Below are 14,257 nucleotides of genomic sequence, written 5' to 3' on the forward strand. Positions count from 1 at the left end.
GAGAATAACATTTATGATGCTTTAATGAAGTGAGGATCTCAACTTATCATGCCTTACAGTCTATAACATATGATACCCTTTTAGATTCACCAGACCAAATGTTTGGTCATAACATCTGACGACATCCGGAATACAATAAATAAAGGAGATAGATTTAAAACAAGAATGCAAATCTTCTTCCCATTAAAACCAAAACGGGTTGTGGTGGTCAGAAGTGATAAACATATCTTGCTTTGTATGAGAAGCAAGCAGCTTTGCAAAGTATTTTAACAGAGCTGGTCATGATTTGAATTTGGCACTTGGCTGTTGCAAGACAAAATTACTGTCCCTATCCAATACATCATCGTTTTCCAGTGCCAGTTCAGGTATCCCCGATTTTCATTCAAGACGGCCACTATTATATGACCTACTTATTGAATGTATATTAATTTGATCACGCCCTGAACATTCATTACATATTCCCCACTGTACATTAAGCAACAAACAATCAATCAATGAAATAAATGTTAATGTTTTGAAGTGTCAACTTTTACATCACCAGTTAAGTAGGTCTTATTACGACTTTAAAGAATAAGTGCCTTTAGTATGGGTGATAACAATGATTGAGAAACTTTTTAAAACCTTGAACAGATTTTGAGTTAAACTCTCGCACTTTTTTAATATTTAATAAATGCATGTCAATATAAAAAAAAGAGTTGAAGTATGCTTGCTACTATTCATGGGTAAAAATATTTAAATATCAACTTGTATTCACGTAAGCCATTTTAAACTCATCAAATGGTGTAAACTTCAGCCAATTGCCAGAGAACGTTTCTGTTAGTAGAAAGCAAATAACGTGTATTAAAAATATTCCATTGTATTTTTTCTCTGTTTCATAAAAAGTAAGAAAACCACTTATCAAAAGGGAGATCAATTAATGGTACAGACAAAACAGTGACAATATTAAACATGTATAAGGTTATCTTCCTTTAATATGAATTTCCACCCATCTTATAAATGTTTTACAATTAAAAATAGTTACAAACTCTTCAAGCAAATTACTTTTTTGTCAAATGACAATACAGTTAATCTTTTCATAGATTTTTTAGACATGCCTGCATGGCAAACCAGGCTCCTTTTGTTTATTGTAGTTTAAATCTTATTTTATAAAATGACTTTCATTTACCAAATGAGAATCAACTGTTCTTACATTTATTTAATCTTTTTCAGCTATTCTTCAGTTGGAAGTAGATCAGATACTGAGAAAGAAAATATTAGCTTGAGATCTGAACTCACTGAAGCATTGAAAAACATAGAAAAAATGAGACAAGAATATACTGATCTTTCCGAAAGGTAAGGATTATCAATCACAAAGAATACACAGTCAATATTTATCCATTTGCTGCATTGTCTGTTATTTCATGGTTGTATAATCTTTGAAAATGAAATAAAAATATGTTTAACAAAACACCTTTCTTTTATGAAAGTAAATATACTTAACCATTAAAGGAGTAAAGCCAGTAACCCAAACAAACTACCCAGTAAAGGTGTATTCTTTTTAACTTAAATTGTTTGATTAGATCTACTGTGCATCGAACATGCAGAATTGACAATAGAAACGGGGAATCTGTCAAAGAGACAACAACCCGACCAAAGAGCAGAAAACTGTCCAAAGCCAACAATGGATCTTAAAAGCAACATGAAAATCCCGCACTTGGAGACAGGCTTCATCTTGCCCCTAAACAAAAATGTATAATACTAGTTCAGCAAAATGGACGCCACATCAAACTTTGAATTATATAAATGAACCAAAAAAAAACCCACACAGGACTCACAAAGACTGGAGAGTCAAGACTTTAGAACTGGAATATTTACCTCATATTTATAAATACATTAGACGAGAATAGCAATAAATTTCATTTTCGTCCATTTCAATCACCTATTCGACCTTTTTCTTGGTTTTATATGTGGCACCCCTCGCCCACTGAACTTTTGTTTGAAAAGTTAAAAAAATATGATATTAAAACAAACGGTCATCACTTTAAAAAAAATACAAAACGTAAGGTTTTAGCGAAATTCACCTACATTTATAATGTTACAAATACGTCACTAACGACGCATTTGGTAGAAATATTTCTAAGGTGAAACAATACGAATTTTTCCATATGTTTTCATCGATTTCTACGGGCAGTGTCGCAGTTAAAAAATTTCAGATTTTGAGGGCCAAAATTATGAGTTTCTAAATCAACTCCTGTACAACATGTACATATTGGGATTCTTTTGACAGTGTTTTTTTATGTTTTTAAAAGGTGAAGCAATAAGAGGTGGCTGTCTATTTTATAAACGAAATTAATTCAGATTTCTTGCAATTTTTTTTAAATTTGTGTTAGTGAGGAAGTTTGAACAGTAATTTGTTTTTGGGTCATGTTTTTAGAACTGTAAAGTTTGAAATATAATAAAATTTAAAAGAAAAAGTACAAGAAAAAATTACGACATAATCATGATAATTGAGTCATGCAATTTTATCTGGACAATTGTTTTTTTTTTTTTAATTTTAAAAATACAACATGTAGTATATAACTTGGAAGATTGGAAGAGATTATGTCAAGGTTGATATATTTCTTGATAGATTTGCTGAATTTTTAGTATACATTGATTAATTTTGACAAGACTGGTGAACGTCATTGTGACCTTGATGTGCATTGCAATAAAAACTCAATGTCTATTGATTGGGTTTTTACGAAGTCCAAATGTAGGTATTTGTCCAATGATTAGTTACAGAATAACTCAGCCAAGAATTCAAGTCTTGACAAAATATTCAATGATTGACGAAACAATTTAAGAATTGAATGCCTTTTTTGTAAATTTATTAGGGTGTAAAAGTGTTGACCAATGTACATTTTGAATGAAGCGCCGATGCGCTTCATTCTAAAAATGTGCGCACGGTCAACGTTTTTTAAACCCTATAAAATTACTAAAAGAAGCTTTCAATACTTAAAATTGCATTTTATTGCTAGGATCATGAAAACACGATATTTAGCAATTTTTTCTTTTATTTACCCGTGCACTTTATTGAGGAGCTCGTGACATCATGAAGGTTAATTTCAGAATGACCGGAGATAGTTGTTAGCCAATCAAAATACCGTTTTATAATGAAGCAATTATTCCTGAAGGTGAAAGTTTTATTTATATTGGAATCATGGAGTAGTTATTCTTTATATTACATTGACTTTGGATGTAAATACAGAAGAAAATGCAAGAAACTATATCATATTCTGTGCATTCTCATATTTTGTTCTAAATTCAAAAGATCTAATCAACGGCTTGACACCATCTAAATGTTTTATTTGACTTCAGAGGAGTCAGATTACAGGAGGTTAATCTTATGTCAAAACTATTGGTTTAAATTTAACTTTAAAATCACAGCAGCTTATTGTTACAAATACAATAATATACAACATTCATTCTTTTCCAATCCCTAAACGTGACTGGGGAATAGAAATATGGTCACTAAGTGTTCTTACAGTACAACCTGCAGTAAAATCTTGCCAAAGTAAGGCATCTGTTTTGATGTGATGGATGTACAAGTACGCGTACCTTAAGAACCCATGCAACAACTCTTTAAGGGGTCCATAGGTGGCCTGTTGCAATGCACAATTTATGTCACTATCAAATTAAATGCATCCACATATTTTTATTTGCCGTCCAAATTTCCCCGACTTTCATCCCGGACTTGCTCTATTAGAAGACCTATCTTAAATTGTATAAATTGTTAATATGTTCTTGTCCAGAACATGCATTAGTATTTGCCACTGGACTTAAAGTAATCAAGAGTAAGTCAGTCATTCTTTTCCATTTCATCTGTACTATGATATTGATGCAACATACTATAACCTGACAAAAAATATTCATTTAGAAACATCCTCCAAATGCAAATATCTTCACACAACACAAATATTCTGCAGATGTAAGAAACTTAACATTTTCATCATCAGATATGAAACAGGAAAGATTGCTAGTAAAAGGACAATTGAAAGTCTACAACAGGAAAAGATATGCTTAGAACAAGTAAAGGTCAAGTTGAGAGCTAAATTTTACCAGATCCAGAGTGATTTGAATCTTTTCAAAAGTGAGCAATTTCATCAACAGGATTCCTCACATGGAACATTAGAAAATCTTCTTCAGCAAAACAGAAAATTAGATAATGACAGAGAACTGTTCAGAGGAAAAATATCTTCACTGGAAAATGATAAGATTAAACTTGAGGATATGTAAGTTTGACATTTTTTAGAATATGTTTTTGAATAATATAGGGACCTACTATTGGTAACAATGATATTTTGTTGAATGACTGATATCAGTAATGTAAGAATCATTTTTTTTTGCCCCAGTAACAATATAACGTTTTGGTAAGAAACATTTGATCACCAGTGTGGTAAATAGTGTTAATAATAAGAAAGCCCAACCTGAAGGGTACAATTTTGCATCGTGATAAAGCAGTTGACTTGAAATACCTTTCAGGTACAACAAGGTCCTAAATAATTAAGCCTTTTAAAAAAAATCACAATACAATAAGAGCTGTACACAGTAGCTGGTACAATAAAGCTAACTTGAATTTTCAGTCATTATATTCATCTTAAAAATGCAATTAAACATTGATTTGTTCTTCTAATTTTTTGGCATAACAACAGTGCATACATTTGTTTTAAAAAATCCGTGTTTATTTTTGTTGTTGTTATAATACAATGCAATTTCACAATTTAAAAAAAAAACAATAGACAAACATTTTGTATAAGATAGCAATATCTAAATTGCATGTACTTTTTTTAAAGTAATTGAATATATAGTATAAAATTTCAGATTGAATAAAAGTAAGGAAGATAATAAGAAATTGCAAAGCGATCAAGATAAATTGCAAGACAGTATACTTGAAAAATCAAATGAGCTTAAAGATTCAGAAGTTAGGTATGTATGCATTTAACAGAACTAACACAAGTGGATTTTATATTAGGGTAATTAAACTTAAACTTAAAACTCTTTTTCTAGTTGTTTTACTGATTAGAATAATCTATTTTTTACCGTAGTATAGAGAAAGAACATATTGCATATTTATTAGAAATACACCAAGACCTTTACTTCTGCAATTAATGTTTTGATTTTAGATTTTGTTCACTGTTTTTATAACCTAATTTGAGATATTCCTATTTATCACTTGTCTGTTTACCCTGATTTGAACTTTGATTTTGAGTTTATGATTCTCTTTGATAGTGTTAATTTAAACATGGCTGTCATTGTTTCTAGCAAATTATCAAACAAACACAAACAAGTCGAACGATGATCTCTTATAGCAAACCTGTAAATAATTAATAAGAGTTTAAGCATATAGTTTCGTGTTATAACATGTGTTAAGTGTATATGCTACATATGAATTCGTTTGTAGTTGATCTATTTTTGATCTAGTAATTGCCCTTGGGTTTAGAAATTTACAAAAACTAAGAGGTTCTTGCACAATCATTAAAAATTGTTGGATTTATTTGCCAGTAAAGTGATATATTTCTTTCCATGTTCAATTATCTTTTCAGATGGTGTTCTGATATATGAAATTGGCATTTAATTTTGTAATTCACTGTGAAAAAGGAAAAGAGCCATCCAAATGAGCTGATGTTTTTGTTTAAGATAGTTCCATGCAGGTTGATGAATGAAAAATTAATTGACTGGTTTTGTTTTACAGATTGAGAAAACTTGAAACTGATATCTTATTTTTTCAACACACAAAAACTGAAAATGAGCAATTCAAAGAATCATTACATGAATTAGAAAGAATAAAAAGGGAGCACGATAACCTAGAAAAAAGGTAAGTATTTGTCTTTGCCTTTATTGAAACAAAACGTTTGCAGGGAAGTTAGTAAATATTAATAAAAAAAAATTTACTGTTCTGTTTTCTTTTCAGAACTGATATGGATGTCTATGTATGTTTTAAATTAAAAAAAAATAAATGGGGTCTGTCAGATACTTTGTTATCTTTAATGACTCATAACCCAAAATGTCTACTAAATGGGGTAATTAACAGTTGGGTGGTTGTTGCTCCATTGTTAAGTATTTTATAATGACTAGATATATGAAGATGTGGTATGAGTGCAAATGAGACAACTCTCCATCCAAGACCTCTAGATGTCTAGTGTGGTTAACCTATGTTGTGTTATTCTGGCTATGATATTATCCCCACATTCTCGTTTATTCATTTGTAAGTCTTTAAAACCTGAACTGATAGTCATTATATCATATTTGATAGGTACAAAAAAGAAACATCAGCTCGTATGAGTTCTGATAATACTTCCACTAAATTAAAGGATGAAAATGATAGACTGAGGAAAGATAGAAATTCAGCAAGAATAGAACTGCAAAGGGTTCTGAGGGAGAAGGAAGAATATTATCAAAACCTTAATACAGAACAAGTTCTTGCCAGAGAAGAACTTCAGAATAAAGAGAGGGAAAAGTCTGAGTTAGTTGCTTTGTTCAAGGATAAGGAGGACAAAGGTTTACAAAAAATTAAACTATATGAAAAGGAGATTGATACTTTAAAATCAAGGTGTAGGGATGACAATGACAAAATGAGGCAATCAGAGTATGAAATTGAAACTTTAAAATCAAGGCGGGAGGATGACAATGACAAATTACAGCGTTTTGAACATGAGATTGATACTTTGAAATCAAGGAATAGAGATGACAATGACAAAATGAGGCAAATGGAACGTGAGATTGAAATTTTAATATCAAGGTACTTTTAATTGATCACTTTTCCCAGAAGCATGTTTTATGCAAGTAAGCAAACATTTCAATCTTCTCAATATCCAGTTAAAAAAACTAAAAATAGAGTCTATTGAAACTAATTGTGATTGACCCTTGAAAGTATTAAGCAAAATATGTCTTATAGATACTGTGGATTCATCATTATTTTCAGGGATGCTGTCTCTAGTCTACTTGGCAGAATACAATTTTTTAGTTAGAGCTGCTCTATTTCGACATATTTGGTAAGCAGGAAAGGCACTTTCAAAATAGGGTTTCATAAACATGTTTAACCACGCTACATTCTTTATGTGCCTGTCCCACGTCAAGAGCCTGTAGTTCAGTGGTTGTCGTAACTTTATGTCTGTCATATTTGTTGTTCGTTTATTGTTTTGGTATAAGTTAGACCTTTAGTTTTCTCATTTGAATTGTTTCATATTTTTCATGTCGGGGCTTTGTATAGCCGACTATACGGTATGGGTTTTTCATTGTAGAAGGCCGTATGGTTGCATATATTTGTTAACATACACTTTATTTGAACTTTTGAGGATAGTTGTCTTTTTTGCAATCATACATCATCTCCTTATTGTCTCGACTGCGACGAAAGGCGCGGAAAGCGAGACATAGAGATTGCTTTTCCAACGACAACAATGACAGAACCAGCTCCGGCTCCAGTGTCAATAATTGTTAAGTTGTCTGCTTAAGTTAGTTTGATAGGAACTAATTGTGACAGATCATTGATATTTTATTTTTCATTAACCCCTAAAATGAAAAATGAAGTGATTTTGATTTGAATATAATTTTTCAACTTTTATTCTCAGTCAGATAATTAAATAGCAAAGTTAAGAACTTGGAAGAAAATTGTGTCTCCAAGAGGTATCTGTAAATAAACTGCAAATTTATCACAAACACATATTTACTTGTCTGGTCAACAATTTAACAGTACTAAGAGAATGCATTGTTGCTTAAAACAGTGGTCAAACTTGACTTAAAGTCAGAAAAAATGGATTTTTGGTTTAAATGTTCAAATAAACTTTGAGTTGAAAGTGTTGAATGGAATCTCGTTTTATTATACATGTGTATTTTAATTATTTAATTATCTGATAGGTTAACAGTAGAAAAAGCAAATCAGTTTAGTGCTTATGAAGTGCTGCAAAATAAGAATGATCTGGAAACGTGCAAACATCAAAAGAAGGCACTGGAAGATGAGCGAAAGGAACTTCAGAATGAAAATATTGAACTGGGAAATGAGTTGAAGTAAGTATCAATAAATTAAGCTACCGTTGAGATGTTTTATTGTTGCAAACATTGCAACATGATACATTTGTAGAATCGCAAACATAAAAAACTTTTTTTAAACTTTGATAGCATTATTTGTAAGCAGAATTTCTTATTAATAATAGCAATATATAATCTCACATGTGTGTCCATCATGTCCATTATCAAATAATTGCAATAACAATGCGATTAAAAATGTCTGAACAGTAGATGTCAAAAAAATAATAAAATAGTAAAATTGCATACATTTTATATAAAACAAAGAAGATGTTGTATGATTGCAAATGAGATAACTCTCCAAAAGTGACAAAATTACACAGAAATTAACAACTATAGGTCACTGTACGGCCTTAAACAGTAAGCAAAGCCTATAACGCATAGTCAGCAATAAAAGGCCCCGAATTGACAAATGTAAGACTATTCAAAAAGTTAAATCACAAAAATACTGAACTCCAAGGAAAATTTAAAACGAAAAGTCCCTAATCAAATGGCAAAATCAAAAGCACAAACACATCAAACGAATGGACAACAACTGTCTTATTCCTGACTTGGTACAGGTATTTTCTTTTGTAGGAAATGGTAGATTGAAACTGGTGTTATAGCGCCAAACCTCTCACTTGTATGACAGTTGCATCAAATTCAATTATATTGACGACGATGCGTGAATAAAACAAACAGACATAATAGGTAAAAATGTCAAAATAGGGGTACAGCAGTCAACACGGTGTCATAATCTTAATCACAACAAAAAACAAACAAATATTTAACAAAGAAGCACAAAAAAGCATATGTCACATTTAACCACCTCGTTCATTGCTTACTTATTTTTGTATTTTATTTATGTATGCCAAATCAAACCATAAATGATCGAGGGATTTTAAGCACTGGAACCGAATCGTAATTTTAACATTAACTCTGGCGTAGAATCGCGTGTTTGACGTCAGAATGTAAACGTCACACAGGTAGATATATAAAATAATTTTGTCGTTCAAAGTATGCAAAAAAAAATTATAATAGAACAATAACACAATGGCGGATTGTTTATAGTACAGAGACACGTCATATGTATCAAAGAAAAATAAAAAGTCACACGGACAAAGCACAAAATTAAAAAATGAAATGCTCATGTAGTTCATGTTAGCAGCATCAAATTATAATGAACAGTTAAATGGCAGATTTGAAATTTAGTTTTCTGTTTGTAGGAGCCTAAATTCAAAACTGGAACAGTTTAACGACTCTACAAAGAACATATCTAATTTGAAGAAACAAATTAAAAATCTTGAAGAAAGGTAATGTATTCTAATGTTTACTATATTGCGAATTATCAAAGCGAAGAAAAAATATGATTTAAAGATAAAGAAATCAAATACCAGTCTGCAAAAAAAAATTAGGACTTAAGGCCACAACAGTTTGATTCCTAGTTCTTTCGATTTTCCTGCTCCTGTTTTAAAGGAATTGACTTTTCAATAAAAAAAAGTTAGTCGAAATAGATGCACGAGACTGCAGAACCAAAAACAAATATTAAATAGATGAAAACTCAGAATTTATCAGTCATGTAGGTTGGAAAAGGATTGTTGCATCAGTTTTAGGATTTCTCTAAGAATATCCTGCACAAAGTGTCAGAATCAATTACATGTTATCACTAAGAGCTAGGAAATGGGGAATATGTCAAAGAGACAACAACCCGACCAAAGAGTAGACAACAGCCGAAGGCCACCAATGGGTCTTCAATGCAGCAAGAAAATAACGCACCCGGAGGTGGTCCTCAGCTGGCCCCTAAAAAAATTGTGTGCTAGTTCAGTGAAAATGAAACTGTATTATACTTAATTGGTGTGTCTCATTTTATGTCAAATGGTGTATTACACCTGTATAATACACCAATTTATGGTTATTTCTGACGTGATAGACCTATCTATCTTGGATGAAATGAATTGTAAATTCCAATGAAACTTTTAAAAAATCACAGAAGTATTTGATTTTGATGAAATCCCATTACCCCTTGCTAGTCTTTTGGCATGCAAGCAGAATTCTTCTATTGTTTGTGGAAATTTAAAAAGTTCCAACTGTATTGTGACGGGCATGCTCATAATAATTAGGGGTGTGTAATTGGTTCAACTACTTCTTGTCAAGCTAAAGATTTTAAATGCATTGAAGCTTTTAAGAGCAAAAGGAAAGATATTTTGCTCAGTCAGAATAATGCTTGTGAATGGGGTGACAGGTATTTTAATGGAATATTCTAATTAGATCTAAATGTATAGCAATATAACCATCTTACTCAGGTTGCTGTTTTAGTACAAAGCAAGAATTATTAACGGTAATTATTTTTTTCATTGAAAGTTCTCCAAAACAGGAAAACAAAAATCCGAAGAACTAGGAATCAAACTGGTGTGGCCTTGTTCTAATAATACCTATGCAGGCGGACAGCAAATCCCTGATTTGTCCATTATAACCCCGGATTTATTATTCGAGAATCAAGTAGAGATAATTCCTGAGAAAGCCGTCAACAAATGTCGCTGCGTAGTAAAATAATTTCACGCGGAAGACGACCCGGTAGGAAATTGTGAATTTGTGATATTTAAAGAAATTAAACCTATCATGAGCGGTATTCATGATATCATAAGTTTTAAAATTATTTAAAAGTTATAAGATGTCAAATTAATGTATCGTTGAAAAAGAAATTCAAGTCATTAGTTTTCAGTCTTCGAAACCGCCATTTTTCAACTTCCACTGTCATTGACAAATTTTCAACTCGGGACGAATTGACACAAGCTTGGTTTACCTAGGAAAAATTTTTAGACAGTTATTTGAATAAAATCATGAATACTGTTGATATTCGTATATCTCCTTTTGAAAACAATTCTGAAATTAATGATATGGTCCATGATATACCAATTTCTAGAAATAAAAAATAAACTCCAAGTACTCTCAAAGCGGTTTGTGTTCGTACAAGCAGACAAAGCAGCCAAAAATGTAGTGGTGGTATGACGCATACATTACACAGAAGTTCTCCAAAACGAAATTATCAATTCTTCTACATTTAGGCCCGTACGCTCCACAAAGAATCACATTGTAAACAAGCACATCACTGCCACTATCCAGCTTAAAATCTTCTTCTCACATTTGAAAGTCCCGACTATGTACTGGTTACATAAATTACACAAACAACCACATCTAGTAAATGTTATACTACTTATCTGTTAGTGATTCCAACTACCTCTCTTACTACTATCAAAGAACTTGTTAATAAGTTTTGTAATAAAGCTTATGAAAATAATGGTATTAATTATTTTTGGAGTGTTAATTTTTTTAGAGGTATTAGATAAAGTATGTGCTTTTGATGGTCCTTTTAATTCTGTTGATAGTTTTTCTATTCTCTACACTACACTTCCACACAATCTTTTCAAGAAATGTTTTTTTATATTTAATTGAATGGTCTTTTGAAAAAAATCATATTGCAAATTTATTTGCTGTAACTCGTTTCAAGCTTTTTATGTAATGAAAAAGGAAAGTATGCTAGATACACTTACTGGAAATGTGAAGATATGATTGAAGCTTTAAATTTTCTCCTGGACAACATATATGTACGTTCCGGCGATAAAGTGTATCTACAGGCAGTAGGTATTCCTATGGACTTTAATTGCGCCCCTTTAATTATCTATTCCTGTATTGCTATGAATCTCAGTGTATGACCGAACTCAGTAAAGAGACGTCATTGTTACATTTGGTTGATACATTCAACAATACTACCGTTATTTTGATGATATATTTTTCGTTAAATAATCCCGAGTTCTGTAAAACAGTTTGAACAGAGTCAGATATTTATTATGTAGCTTACAGGTGTGATTGATAAAGAATGAAGATGATTTGATATCATATAATATAATATTGTTTGTGCTCATTCCCTGTTCATCTTCAAGCAATCTTTCATTAGTTGTTCCGTAGATTGTTGTTCAATCTGCATCCAGTTTACAAAATGAATTTCTATTTATGATGATTTAGTTCATTTTATTTTTACATTTGTTTAGCTGCATGTACATGCATTTGATGAGGATAGATATATTAGGTAAACATGGTATTTTTTTTCAACTCTTCATTATTACACATATTTAAGTATATGTTATCAGAGATGGTTATATATGTCTCAATTTTGACTTTAAAAAGCTTTTCATACTCATTATATAATTTTTTTCACACCCCATTGCTCTCTTTTATGTTGTAATCTTTTTTAATTTGATTGCATAAATTAATATTCCCTAGAAAATTCAAAATTACATATTACTAGTGAATTGATATTTTCAGTTTTTTCACAGTATATTCGTGATATTGGCATTTTACTTTTTTCATGTTTAAAGCATGTTTTGCAGTATTTAGTTATTTGATATACATGATTTGGGATTGGATTTTAAGTTGACAAATACTTAGTAGCTGTCACACCCAGATTACATCCTGATACTCTAGGCATTGACAATAACTGTTATTGCATATATGTGACCCGCCATGACAATTCCAGGCTTATGGCGGTTAATGTCATAATGAGAAAACGTCGATGTTAAGTCACGTAACGTCATAGGGGCACCTGTAATTGAATTTCCAATTATATACTGCGGTCAAATAAAGTTCCTGTTTTCATGGCCTAAGGAAATTTGATTTTTTCAATAGATATACAAAACAAGTAGATTGTTTCGTCAAATTAATAACTTACTTTAACATCCCGTTTAGGATCGCGTTTTTAATTCATAGAATTATCTTTTAGATTTCATTGCTTAAATCATTTTCTCTTGAATCATAAATATGTTTTCGTTTATACAAAATGGTTTTAATTATATCACCGTTGTGAGATATTATTCAGTTAAATAGAGTACTGAAAAGGTTTAACTTTTCCGCATCAGATTGGTGCATGAATCCCAAGTTTTTGGAGTGCATCTTATTGTTTTTCACATTGTAAGGGGAAATATGAACATATGTATGGACATGTACCGGTACGTGTAAATCAAGCAAGATATACCTGCCCATTAGAACCCATGTTTATTCCTCTTTTTTTTTTTATATCTGACTATCTTATAACTAGATGGACAAGATGGACGTGTTGTTGAACGTTTTCTTACATCCCTTTTACCTACATTCCTTAATATTATTGACCATGCTATATGTTTTTCCATCTCACTCTGCATTTACAGATCTTTGATTGAATCCCTTTGCCAGGCTACATGTACAAAATGTATTCACAATAAGATAAAAGATACTTGTTGCTATGACAACCGAATTGAAATTCTTTGATTAATCAAAAAATATTTGACCTCCCCCCGAAAAAAAAAAATAACAATATGACATAGCAACTATAGTTGAACATACATCTAAAAATTATAAAAAAAAGATGAAAATGTTCCATTAAATCGAAACTAACAAAAGGATCATAATTCTGTTATTTAGAATATTCGAGCAAAATAACTTGACAGAGTGTTTTGGATCTATGTATACTTATTAAAATGCCAAAAAACTACTCATTTGGCCCAGGTAGCTCAATAAGCCTGAAAATCTCACGGCTGGTCACATATATGTAAACATTTTCTATAAAGTAACTTGACATTTATGTTGGAGCCCGAAAGTGCTTTTTTTAATATTTTCCTTTATTGTATTTATCGTATTATTAAGCATTCAACAAATGAAGGGCTGGCGGTTTCGTTTAATAAGAAGAGTTGGAAGTTTTTATTTTCTCTTGACAACTATGAAATTTACTTTATTTTGTTAAATACAGACATGACAATTCAAGGGGAGTGTAAATGGTGGATGAGTATCTCTGTCATACATGTCATATGCCACGCTCTATATCTCCTAAGTCCTGACAAGTTCTGAATGATTAAAACAGAAACATCTACATTTTATAAATGTTTTTTTTTAAATAATATACCCCCTTTTCTGAAATGAGACAGCGAACAACAAAACAAATGACAGGTTTGCAATCACTGTCAGGCCAAAGGTCAAATTAAGTTAGAATGAAAAACCACTACAAAGATCAAAATTCTTCAAAGAAAAAATTTAATTTGTCCAGGAAAGGATTTTACTTTTTCACTCAGTCTCTAACTAAAGTCCATCATATATTTATTATTTATTAATTTTACTCAATTAGTTTTACCTTGTGATATTGCTACTTACAATCACATAAAAATTACTTGTTTGGTGAAGCCTTTTTAATAAACATTGTCTTGAGTATCAT

At 31.1% G+C, this 14,257-nt stretch overlaps 1 protein-coding gene across 2 annotated transcripts in view; it reads left to right on the plus strand.

Annotated features, from left to right (window-relative positions):
- LOC127714136 (interaptin-like) overlaps positions 1–14,257 on the plus strand; it is a 38,619-nt gene that overhangs the window by 3,041 nt on the left and 21,321 nt on the right. For both annotated transcript variants that reach the window (XM_052220134.1, XM_052220136.1), the window contains exons 2-8: positions 1,210–1,332; positions 3,975–4,250; positions 4,840–4,944; positions 5,711–5,833; positions 6,272–6,757; positions 7,873–8,022; positions 9,246–9,332. In XM_052220134.1, the coding sequence (XP_052076094.1) occupies positions 1,210–1,332; positions 3,975–4,250; positions 4,840–4,944; positions 5,711–5,833; positions 6,272–6,757; positions 7,873–8,022; positions 9,246–9,332 (1,350 nt within the window). The remainder of the gene's footprint in view (positions 1–1,209; positions 1,333–3,974; positions 4,251–4,839; positions 4,945–5,710; positions 5,834–6,271; positions 6,758–7,872; positions 8,023–9,245; positions 9,333–14,257) is intronic.

This window comes from Mytilus californianus, unplaced genomic scaffold (assembly GCF_021869535.1).
Source record: "Mytilus californianus isolate M0D057914Y unplaced genomic scaffold, xbMytCali1.0.p SCAF_9, whole genome shotgun sequence".
NCBI lineage: Eukaryota > Metazoa > Mollusca > Bivalvia > Mytilida > Mytilidae > Mytilus > Mytilus californianus.